The 12,827-nt window shown below is 37.1% G+C and overlaps 1 protein-coding gene across 23 annotated transcripts in view; it reads left to right on the plus strand.

The window, feature by feature from the left end:
* DST (dystonin) overlaps nt 1–12,827 on the plus strand; it is a 489,857-nt gene that overhangs the window by 285,004 nt on the left and 192,026 nt on the right. For all 23 annotated transcript variants that reach the window (XM_037843232.1, XM_037843222.1, XM_037843223.1 and 20 more), the window contains one exon: nt 12,454–12,620. In XM_037843232.1, coding sequence (XP_037699160.1) covers nt 12,454–12,620 — 167 coding nt within the window. The remainder of the gene's footprint in view (nt 1–12,453; nt 12,621–12,827) is intronic.

The raw sequence follows: 12,827 nt of genomic DNA on the forward strand, positions 1-12,827 counted from the left end.
TCATTTGAAAATAAGTCTTCTGAGGTGAAGATCATGAATAATATGAATAATTTTAACTTCCCATCAAAGCATCTTGATGTATTAACTAATAAAAATTGAACTACTTATATGTTCCTTTTCATCCTCTGGTGAGTTGCTGATGAATAGTTACAGTGATCTAAAGGAAAGATGTCAAGGAGAGGAGGATAAGAAATAAGGAGTGTGGATATTGTACAGATAATGTGATCAGTCTCTGACTAATGAATAGTTCAATATTTTTATTACTTTTATGTTAAAAAACTTATTTTTGAGAAGTATCTTGATGTGAGCATCGCATAATATTTCAGCCTTCTATGAAGGCTCTGCAGATCTTGAAACAAAGATCATTCAGTCTATAGTTGACTAACTTCTTTCTGAACTATTTTAGCAGGAAGATTTTACCTTTGTTTTCTTTTTTAAAAATGGAAATGCATTTATTTGTTTTTGACTATTTTTAGTCATTATTTGAATTTCATAACCAGTTTGTGAAATTTTTATTATATAGTTACATAGAATTTCTGTCCCTGTCAGCATTATAATTTTCAGTTAAGTGAAGGACATTCAAAAGTTTAAAATCCCATGCTCTATAAAAAAATAGTAGTTATTCTTACATTGGTTTTTCTCCCTATTTTAATAACAAATAGATTAGCATTTGCTCAAAGTAGGCATCAATTCAGAGCATTAGCATTTGAACTTTATCAACTTTTTAATTGCTTTTGTGCTATAACTTTTCTTTATAGTTAGGCAGTTTGTAGTCAGATAGGATTTTCAAAATGTTTGCACCATCTTTACAGCTAAAAATATTTTGTGGAGCATTTTCACACATTTTTGAAACTTGGAAGCAGGCATTAAAAATGTGTTGATTGCATTTGTTTCTGCCAAAATAGTTAAAACATTTTTGAGGAAATTGTCTTTGGAAGCAAACATCTTGGTTTGGAAATATTTGCCTTTGTTGACAAATCCAATATGGAATTCACTTGTACCTGACTACAGTGTCAAGTAGTGTGAATAAAAGGGTTTATGCAGTAATAATCACCCCTTTACACAGTTACCTCTGCTCACCAGGAGCAGGCACTGTTTTGAACGCTTGTCATCTTAGCCTCTTGACATCTCTGAGGAGGTACTGTTGTTAACCTCATTATACACGTAGAGGAGACTGAGGTCCAGCGCTAGTTAAGTGGTGGGATCAGGAACTGAATGCAAGTTGCCACCCTCCACAGCTCTGAAGCCCTGCACCTACCTTCCTCCCAGTGTTAAACTTTTAGTCTTGTTAAGAGGCTTTGCTGAGAGGAATCATAAGAAGCCACCTTTTCCACCCTGCTCCTTCCATTCATATCAACACCTCTACTCTCTTTTTCATTTTAATAAAATCATGTGAAGGAATTGGATTATTTTTGATAATACTTTATCTAAACCTCTGAACTATCAGAAGACCTAAATTTGAGATTTAACCCAGGGCTCAGTTTCCTTATCTGTAATGTGGATGGTTTCTTGTGTAGTTTTGAGGATCAAATGAGGTAATATATATGAAAAGGACTTAGTAGACTGTGATTTATAAATATAGTTTTAACATCTATCCTGTCTTTGCTCCTGTAGGAAGGAGGGAACATCTTGTAAACATCCTCTGAGTAAACAATCTCTCTATCTGTTTTCAAAACTTTTAACAGGACTTTTCTTTTTCTCCTTCGGTCATCACATGTTCTGCATAAGCAGAGTAGACTGCCACCTTCCACCACACCCCACCCCCTGAAATCTGACCTCCGTTCATCCTCTTCATTTCTTCACAAATGTTTATTGAACACCTATTCTGTGTCGGGCAGCATGCCGACCGTATATCTCTAATTCTTTAGTTAGCTTACAGTTTTGTCAATCGCATGGGCAGAAGTACTCCTGGGAGGAACCAGTTCTTGAAGCTAATATCGGTTATTTACACCTTAGTATAGATGCTTTTCAAGGACATTACTCAGTAACTCTGATATGAGAGAGGAAGAGTACATAATGCCAGAGACAAATCTGCTGTTCTGTGGGGAAAGGCTGCCAGTGAAAGAGGTACATTTAGTCTAGCAAGGAACATTGCTATGAACCCTCATACCCATTCTTGGGAGAGATCCGTGTGCATTATCTTCCTCTGAAAATGTAGTGTTCTGTGTGTCAGCCACTCTGCCAATATGGAAGCTGAGACACTCCGGTGAAAAGGGTCTTTCTTGACTGTAGGCATAGTTGTTAAAGGATGCCGTTCCGTGTATCCTTTAACTTTGTGCAGCCGTTTTTCTAGCACTAGGTAGATTTAAAGTAAGCTGTATTACTAATATCCATGGTGGCTACTGACGCTGAGGAAAAATTAGTCAGAGTTGTGTGGATAGATTTCTTTTATAAATTTGAGGAAGACATTTCACTTTCTTTTTGAAGGCTCTGAACTGGAATTTAGGGGACTAGGCTTCTAGCATGCTGAGAGATTCTGGGCAAACCAGTCACCTCTTTTAGTCACACTTTTTCACCAGTGAAGGAAGGAGTCCACTAAAATGGCTCTGCTTTCTTTCAGCTTGAATTTCTGTGGTTCCTAAACTGTTCACTGTATTTATTGCCCCTTCTAAGCTAAGTATCTTAGTTTTCTTAACTTCAGAGATGCTGTCTTTTCCATTGTTTTACATAAATTATTTAATTTGTAAATTTGATGAAACTTTTGGTTTTTTACCAATAAGTTATGTAATTATTATTGATTTTTTACAAAAGTTGCATTTTTTTCCTTGTATAGAATTATGAGATATAGCCATTTTGTTTTGTTTTGTTTGTTTGTTTTGTTTTAATGTGAATAAGCTTTTAGGGAGTATCCCTCAACTTTGGAGTTGGCAGTTCTTGTTTACTCAGTGCATGCCAGAACCATGACAACATCTATAAAAATAGGGTGTTCCTGTTGCCTGGCTGTCCCGTGGCACTGACTTTGCTCAGGGGACTTTATTTACAGTCTCAGCTGACCAACGTGGAGAGGCTATTGCAGTTCATTTAGGAGTAAATGGGTCATTTAGCAATAAGCTGTGAATGAAATCAGGGTGCCATGAGGTGGGATATGTTGGCTTTTTTTCTTTTATGGAAAAGACATTTGGAGGCTATATACTTTATAAAAATTATTTAGAAAAATTATTTGGATGAAGCTTAGGTTCACTATTTGACAATGGGTTTTCTTTGAGTAGTCTCCGGGTTTGTGCTTACTGCTGGACGCTTTGTGCAGTGGTCCTAGTGTAAAGGTAGGTTAATTGGAAATCATTTAATTTTCTAAAATGGTAAGGTCTTACATGACAAGTTGAAACTCATTAATACCAAAGGAAAACATGTGTTTCTTATCGTTCACACTTTTTCTTTCTTTATTACTTCCTTCTTTTCTCTCAACCTCCTGCTGCCAGTCTCCGCCTACCCTCATTCTTATTCAGCAGATAGTTTTTGAGCACCTAATACATGCCATGGCAGGGCAGAGTGCGTTCCAAAGGGAGGAAGTAGCTTGAATAAAGGAACCTTGGAGAGAGAGAGCATGTGGTTCATATGGTTTGAAGTCCATATAGTTTGAAATTCATATGGTTTGATCATAGAATACAAAAAGGAAAATGGAAGACTGGGCCAGATTACTGTGGCTGTAGAGTAAAGAACAAACTGGACTGGGAAGTAGGAGTAAGGGATAACTCGGTGCAGTGACATTAGTTAGGTGGCTGTTACTAATCCAGACACTAGGCTTGGTTCTTAAAAGAAGGTGGTGAGCCCATTGTCCTTTTAGGCTTGCCTTGACTGTGTCTTAAAAGTTGTTGGGATTGACACTGGAGACTCGAGGTAATAGTCCAGACTAAGATAGTTGTCTCAATTCAAGTACTGGCAGTGGGAAAAGAGAGGAAGTGGAGATATAAGACCTGCCTCCTCCCCTAAAAAAGTACCTTGGGACAGCTAATATATCCATGTTATTAGACACTTGTCTCTTGCCTAGGGATGTGGGAAACCAGCAGGTGATTGAGTGTTTGCCAGAATGAGTCAACATGCACGAGGAGGATTTATGCTTTGAGAAGTTCTAGCAAGGTTTCTTTGGCTCCCAGGTTGCAGGAATAAAATGCTCTACTTGTCCTCGGGTGTTTACTGTGATTTTTAACTGTTGAGACTGTGGTTCAAATTGCTTGACCTTGATCTATAAAATGGTCAGAACTGCACAATGGAAAAAGACTCGTTTTGTTTTATACCCCGACTGATCATGAGCAACCATATGTCTGGTTTATTACAGTTGAAACTTTGTGAATTGGAATCATTCTTTATTCCTTGAGTTTGAACTCTTCCTATCTACCCACCCCCACTCTCCAAGAGCTCCCTGCCATTCTTCCTTATTCCTTCAAATAATAATGTGTTTATTTTTTTTCTCATGCAGTTTTCCCTGTTATTAACACTTTACATCAGTGCAGTACATTTGTTTCAATGGATGAAACAATAGTATTACATTAAACTGTCAATTATAGGCCATAGTTTAAATTTGGGTTCACTGTTGTATAGTGCCTCTTCTTTTGGTTCTGGTGTTTAGTGTTTCAGTCATTGGTTGTCTCAGCTCTGTCAAGAGGGCAAATGAAGGATATGGAGTTAAGTATCAGTGTTTGTTTAAGTGCAGGGAGAATACTGGAAAAAGAGGTGAACTTAGCATGGAAGGTTATCTTTTGTTTCAGTGTTTGATCTTGCCTATAAATAGAGTAAAGGTAAAGCAAAAATGTTCTGTGTTTCTTTCTCAAGGCACAGAAGAATGCTGAACTATGGAAACAACTTTATATGTTTGGTATCTGGCTTCTTTTTTTATTCCCTAGAGGGTTCAAAATCATTTTGTTAAAAAGATAGTCACCAGCCAAATTTCTAATTCAAATGAGTTTGAGGACCTCTTATCCAAATGGTTAGATTTTCTGAGCAATTTTTTTTTATTACCCGTAGAAACAATACCTTTAGTATCTACATTTGGAGAACCCGTTTTCTAACCATTTTTGAGAATGTATTCTAAGTATGCTTAATAGTATTTTTATAGTCCAAAACTAGTCTCTGCAAACCAGCTTTTGTTAAGAGTTCAGGAAAATACTTGGACTTGACATAAAAACCTTGTAGTGGGAGATTCATCTTTCAAATTCAGGGTTGGAATAATTTGGGAAATGAAAACATAGGTAGACTGGTGGTTAAAGGCATGTTACCCTTTTACGTTCCAGCTGTGCAGTAGACCACCACATTCTGGTTTTGACTCCATGGGGAGGAAGTAACATTTTTCCCTGTAATTCAGAAGAAATGAAGATATGACCTTTTAAGTGTATGTCTATGCTACAAAAAGCACATGAAAACTGGGGCATTTTTCTGTCACTTAATCGTGACAGTACCATTTTTGTAGATGAGGGCTGAATAAATTGTAGCTGATAATCATAAAAATAAGTTTAAACAAAATCCATTATGAACTATTTACTGAATTTCACATTTAAAGCAGATAAGCCAGAGAAAGGTCAGTGAAGTTCCTAGTTAGCTGAAAAGTTAAATAAGCCAACCTAGTTACTTTAATTGTAAGTAAAATAGAAAGTTCCTGAGACACAGACCAGTACATGACAGTTCAGATTTTCATCAACGTGAGGCTCAGTTCTAGAAGTTGGAAGCTTTGTTGAGCCCAATATCATTCTAGGGATATCGTGACTGTGTTAAAAGAAGCCATTGGGACTGACATTGTAATTCGTTTGGACTCACAACAAAAAGACATTTTAATTCAGGTTGTGTTGACCTCCTCCCATCGCATTCTCCTTGAACTTGGAGGACACATACTAGATTTTGGTTATATTTACACACTGCCAAAATACATTTATTGAAAAGTTTTGTCAAATGTGTTATTTGTGTTGTGTAAATAAAAAGACAAAAGTACATTTGGATAAGTGACTTTTTATGGGTGGATCAGGTTAGTTGGTTGGGGGGTCTCGTGTCCCCTGTAGATAATAAAGCTACTCTTTCTGAGGCACCTTGAAGTATATGCTGAAGCAGAAGTTAAAAAGGGTAGTCTAGTCACCTGAATGAATTAATGAAGATTCCAAAGTTTTCTAATTCAATTATAAGGTCTTTTGTTGGTTGGGCATTTATTGAGTATCTGTTACGTGCCAAGCACTGACAGAGGTAGACAATTCAGTACTAAGATAAATAAGATATTGCCCTTTCATGTACACTGCTCACAGGTTAGAGAGGGAGAAGATATAGCAACAGGTGATAACAAGACACAACATGGCAGTATGTGTTGGATGGTGTAGAAGACAGAGGATGGTGGGCACCTTACACAAACGTTGGAGGGAACTCATCTGGAGCTTCCTGGAGGAGAATGATGAATGAAATAGTAGAGGCGTGTTGTGGTGTGGTGAGGACATTCTATGAGTAGGGAGTAGTACATATAAATGCATGCAGTCCTGTGAAAATGTGCTTTTATTGGGGGAACTAGAGGTAATGCAACCACTTTGCACCTCTTTATCATTTTTAATATGAGATTGTATATTGTAAAGATGATGAGAGCATGTTTGTGAAGTACTTAAGTACTGGCTCATTTAAGTGTTTTACATATTGTTGGTTTTATTATTTAAACAGACATGTTCATTAGGGAGATGAATATGTAGATCTTGAGTTTAGAAGTAAGTTTTGGGTGGCATGTAGGGATTTAGGAATCATCAGTGTGAAGGGGACAGTTGAAGCCATTGTAGTAGATGAGATTATCCAAGCAGAGTGAAAACAGAGAGGACTGAAGACCCAGCCCTAGGGAGTAGAATTAACTGAAGGGTAGCAGAGGAGCTGCTAATAAAGGCTAAGAGGAGGAGGAAGAAGCAGGAAAGAGTGACATTAGGGAAGCCAAGGAAGGAAAGATTGCCAGTGACAGATACCTTTGAGAGATCAAGACTGGAAAACGGAAGGATTGGAAAACAACAATTGAGCTCTTCTCTATGTTGTTTTACCATCATCAGATGGTAAGGTCCATAAGGACCTTATGTGTTGTTTGTGGTTGCATGAACAGTGCCTGGTAATGGTACAGGAGACTGTGAAGAAAGGGGTAATAGATGATCCTTCACAATATCTTTCAACTAAGCATTCCTCTAAAATGTCCTACCCTTTATGTCGTCTACTATGTTTAGGATACAATTGAATTTCCTTATTTACTGGAAAAATAGAGGCCTGAGCAAAAACTTCGTCACTTTCTTGTCCAGTCACCCCTCTTCAGTTTTATTGGAGTGAGGGGGTAGAAGCTAGATTGCAAGATTGCAAGAGGTTACTGAGTAGTGAGTATAATAAAAGAAAAAATTTATAATGCTTTTCAAGTAGCTTTACTGAGAAGAGAGAGATACAGAGTAAGTAAAGAGGGAATTGAATTTATGAAGTATTTATTTTTACTTATTTTAGAGATGAGTATTTATTTTATAAGTATGCATTTTTAGTTATTTTAGGATGGAAGAGATATGGGCATTTTAAATGTTGAGAGGGAAGATCCAGATGAGAGCATAATTGATAGAGCGAGGCTGCTTGGAGGCAGGAGATGAAAGGGTTCAGAGCACAGAAGGAAAAGAGGTAACAAGGAAGCAAACTCTGAGGGGTTCAGGGCAGCAAAAGGAGGGATTTTTTACTCATGTCTCTATTTGTTCTGTAAAGAAAGATGTGAAAGTGATTGTTTGCTAAGTATAAAAGAAGAGGTGTGGGTGTTTTAGGGGAATGGTGCAGAAATGAAAGAGATATTTTAAGGAATGGAAAAATTGGCCAACAGGGATGCTAATAAGAATTGCCAGGCTTCTTTGAGGTCCTACCTGAGGTTGCAGGCTTGGAATTTGTGGTGACAGCAGTCCACACAGTAGCATGGTGTTCTCTAGAAGAGTTTATACCTTAGGGAAGGACCAGAGAAGATAACTGAATTGATCAGGATTAAGGTTTGACTAGGTGGTTGCAGGGTATACAGAGGGATGTGAAGGAGTTTGAGGATATTGGCAAGAATGTTTTTGAAGTGATGGATCAAGTAGTCATGGCTGGTTTTAGAGAAGGAGGTAATTAGGAGAGGGTTTATCGATTAGGGTGAAAGTAGGTGAGTAAAGGAATGTTAGATGTTGATGAAGTCAGATAATTAGCTAAAGCTAGGCTATGAAAGTACTGGAAAAACAGAAAATTGCTGTGAAAAGTTAAATATCCTAGGTGTACCAATTCTGGGTAAAGATGACAAGGATTTAGCAATAGATGTGTGAATGACTGAACTGTGAGGATGGGTGCTGGATGGAGACAGGATTTGGGCTTTCAGTTACACACTCATCCAGATGCCAGACGTCTGGGGGATGTTGGGATCTTTTTCTTTTTTTTTTTTTTAATTTAATTTTTGTTGTGATAGCATATGTATATTACAGAATTTCCCATTTTGACCATTTTTAGGCTTGCAATTCAATAATATTAATTACCTTCACACTGTTGAGCTACCATCACCAGCATCCATTAGCAAACATTTTTCGTCACCCCAAACAGAAACTCTGTACCCACTAATCAATAAATCCTAATTCCCTTAACCCCCAGCCCCTCGTAGCCTGTTAATTTGTCTCTATAACTTTGCTTATTCTAGATATTTCATATAAAAAGAATCATAAATATTTGCCCTTTTGTGTCTTGCTTACTTCGCTCAGCCTAATGATTTCAGGGTCCTTCTGTGTTGTCACATGTATCAGAATTTCATTCCTTCCTGTAGCTGAATAATATTCCGTCATGTATATACCACATTTTGTTTATCCCTTCATTTGTTCATGGACACTTGGGTTGTTTCTCCCTTTTGGTTATTGCGTGAGATCATTTTTGAGGAGAGGGAGCAGGTGGTAAATCAAGAGTGACCCACAGTGTAAAAAATGAGGTCTTTGTATCCAAGGGTAATGATTTTGAAGTATCACTGGGGGAGTTAGAATAGAGCTACCCTGCCTTTGGGCCTAGAGGTGTCTGGGACTTGGCTGAATTTAAGATGATACAGTGGGGGAGACCTGGAGTTCAGTAGGAAGGTCGAAGCAGCATAAGATATTGAATATATAAGAGACTTTGTTTACCATGGAATAGATATTTCAGGAAAGTTTAGGAATGGTGGCAAGCTGGGACAGGAGAGATGAAGCACAGATGAAGTATGGGCTAAAAGGCTCAGTGACAGGAGGAACTTGAATTTGGGTGGTAGCCAACAGTGACCTGGATATGAGGCGTGAGGGCTTCAAGTTTCCAAACGGAACTCTGGTATAAAGTATTTTGTTTGTTTTTGATGTCAGCTGACAGATTGTTGGTGAGAAGCTTTAAGCAGCAAATACTACTAGTAAAATTATTGAGGGAGAAGCTAACATTTATAGAGTGTTTTTTATGTGCCAGTCCCTGGGCTAAACACTTGATGTGAATTATTTTACCTAATCTTTAGAACAACTCAAGGGGGTAGACATTATTGTCATTTCACTTTTATAGAAGAGGAAAGTGGATTTTAGAGAAATGATGAGGATAGTCCTAGGTGCTTCAGCCAGTTAACTCTTGGAGTTGAGATTTGAACACAGGCAGCATTAATTGACTCTCTCTTTCATCATCACTGTATTGCCTCCAGGTTTTGAAGGGGGAAGGCTTGATTACTTCCTGGAATCCTGACCTTAATGTGGAAATATAATTAATCTGCATTGGTGGGGCAATTCAAGTCGTTTTGCTGAACACACATTTCAAAACATGGATAATGAATGACAACTACAGATTTAGTAGTTAGTGTTTAATTTATTTTTCTTTTTAGTTTTGGCTGCACATTAAGAAAAGTCTGACTTATTCAGATATATGGTGGCTAATGATAACAGTATATTTTTAAAAAATGCCTTAAATGCCACCTGAGCATAATTTTCAGTTAATCAGAAATGGGAAGAGAAGCTAAAAATGAGTTAATAATGTCTTTTATATGTTAAAGTTTGGTTCATAACATATTTCTTGAATATGCATTTTAAATTATGTCTTTTAAAATATCATGTGTATGGTTAACATAGTCTGAAATAGTGTGTGTATAAGTAACAATCTGAAATTCACCTATTAGAAACTTATTTTTTAAGAACATATTATTTTCTCTTGATCGATACTTAGAGCATTTTCAGACCACTAAACTCCTCTTCCTCTAATATCCTTCCCTTCCCTCAAGTAAAATGCTACGTAACCTTTGAACCTATTAAACTTAAAGTGGTACGTTGTAGTTGAAATTCACTGACTCCCTTGTGACTGGACTGGCATGGAACGTTCTTGAACTACCAGAAAATAGTCTTGCTTTCCCTAGCTATCTGCCTTTTCTTTATCTAACTATAAATACCACCATGTAGGTCCTGCATTGTAAGGGTTCCCCAAAGCAGTTGGTTTTACAATTTATAAAGTCTAAGGAGGACCTGTTGTGAAATTGTACCTAGAGACTCAACTTTTTCATTTATAGGGTTTTTTTTAGGTTAGTTTCTTTGAACACTTGTTTTCATAGATTTTTGATTAGTTTGAGTTGAGGCAGCAGGTCAATTCTCCTTTACAAGAAGAGAATTGACGGAAAAATAAAGCCAGGTGTTTGTTTCTTCATTTGTCAGAAAGAATAGTAATTACTACAACAATGAACTAGCTAACCTACATTGAGCATGTACTATGTGCCAGGCCTTACGTTGCTAATGCTATTGAATTCTCACAATACAGGGTAATAATTATTACAGTCATTTTATAAGTGAGGAAATGGTTTTAGTACATTTTAGTAACTTGAGGATGTGAGTGGTGGAAAGGGAATTTAAACTCACAGAATATTCCAGAAAGACACTCTAGAATAATTTTAGACAAAAATATTAGTTGGAAGTTAGGTGAAAGAATATTGGTGATTTTTCTGTTCTCTTTTTTTTCTTGTTTCAAAATACATATACATATATCCTGTATAATGTGTTCTTGTACACAGTTCTTTCCCATGCTACAGAGATTAGCGAAGATTCCTAGGAAGGATTATTAAAATTGAAAGACTTTTCTCTTGACATTTGTCAAGGGGAGTGTCTCAGACCATGGCTGAGAGCAGAGCTCCACAGAGCATGTCTGCCTCTACTGAACACAGGAGAAAGGGTGTGTAAGGTCCTTGTCATGTTGTGTTAAGTGGCGTTAGGGGCTGCCAGGCCTGGCACGGGCTTTAAATGCTTGCAGCCTTCCTATCCCAGACCCTGAATTGGCCGTGCTGCTGGCACTTGTAGCAGTTGGAAGTAATAAAGGGCTTCCTGTTTCAGCTGGGTATTGCCTCATGTAAAAGGCTTTCTTTAGTCTGGGTGGTTTTGTAGTTTTAGTTTAGTTTTTTTTGTTTTCTGTTTTTTTCCTCTCCAGTTTCAGTCGCTTTGATTCTATCCATTTTGACTTCTGTATTGTATTTACAATCTCTAATAAGACCTTAGAACTGGAAAGAGCCTTAAACATTTTGTAAATGAGGAAGTTGACTCACAGATATGAAATGAATTATCCCAAAACTTTGGGGCTAGCAGCTGGGACTAGAAGCCTGATCTCATGACTAGTGATTTTTTTCCTATTATCAAATGACCTGAACCTCCCTTTGTCTCGCTTCTAATCTCTTCCTTGCTCATCCTGATTCTCACTTGTTGCCTGTTGTCTTGATCCCTTGGCTTTGCATCCTGTACTGATTGAAAGAGCAGCTGTTTGTTGGTGCTAATCCCAGTTTGGGAATTACTCTGTGACCCCTGGTAAAGACATTTTGTGCCTTAATGTCATTATCAGCAGATTAGGTAGGGCCCTTATCAAAGAGATGTCTTGGGAAAAAATAAATCATGTGTTTTGGTGACCTGTCTTATTATTATTGAGTGGGAGAGACTTTTAGAAAACTTAATGAAAACAAATAAAGTGTTGGGAAAAAAATCAGTTGATAAAGGTTTCATGTTGAGCAAGCTGAAAAAGGACTGATGAGAAAATTAGAGACTTTAGTCCCAATTGTTATATAATATAAATAATAGGAGAGGATACTATTTTCTTTCTTTGTTTTTACACAGAATACCTGTTGGAGCCAGTTCTGCTTTGCAGGTGTTAGTGTGGATTAATTTAGAGGTTTTACTTTTGATTCATTTGAACTTGGGAAAACATTTGTTTAAGTTGTTTTATCAGATCTGGTTAGCAGAGGGGAATGTAGAAGTTTCAAAGCTATGAAGTTTTGATATAGTAAACAAAAAAGATGCTTTTTAAGTTGGACACAGATGGGTTAAATCCTTTTTTTTCCAACCAGTTAACCTCTCTTAAACTCACTGTTCTTACATAAAATGGGGAAAATATATTTAGCTTACAGATGAGAGTTATGAAGATTATGTAAAATAGCACTTGTGCTCAGCACATAGTAGGTTCTTAATCTGAACTAGCTTCCTTCCTTTCTAATGATTTAACACTTTCTGTTGAGTTTAGATATCTGATATCCATGTTACTGGAGAGTCAGAGGATATGTCTGCAAAAGAGAGATTGCTTCTGTGGACACAGCAGGCAACAGAGGGTTATACTGGAATACAGTGTGAAAATTTCACTACCTGCTGGAGAGATGGAAAACTATTTAATGCCATCATTCATAAATACAGGTATGGAATTTGTGGGTTTTTTCCTTAGACAAACATGAGTCATGTTGCCTTCATTTCAAATGTTTAAAAATAACCTTTTATTATTGTAGATGTGCATGTGCATGGCAGAAAATCCAAAAATACAAACAAGTAAAAATAAAAACACAGCATTCCTATTACTTAGAGGTCATCACTCTAACTTTAGTGCAGATACACACATAATTTCAT

Source organism: Choloepus didactylus, chromosome 7 (genome assembly GCF_015220235.1).
Source record: "Choloepus didactylus isolate mChoDid1 chromosome 7, mChoDid1.pri, whole genome shotgun sequence".
Taxonomy (NCBI): domain Eukaryota; kingdom Metazoa; phylum Chordata; class Mammalia; order Pilosa; family Megalonychidae; genus Choloepus; species Choloepus didactylus.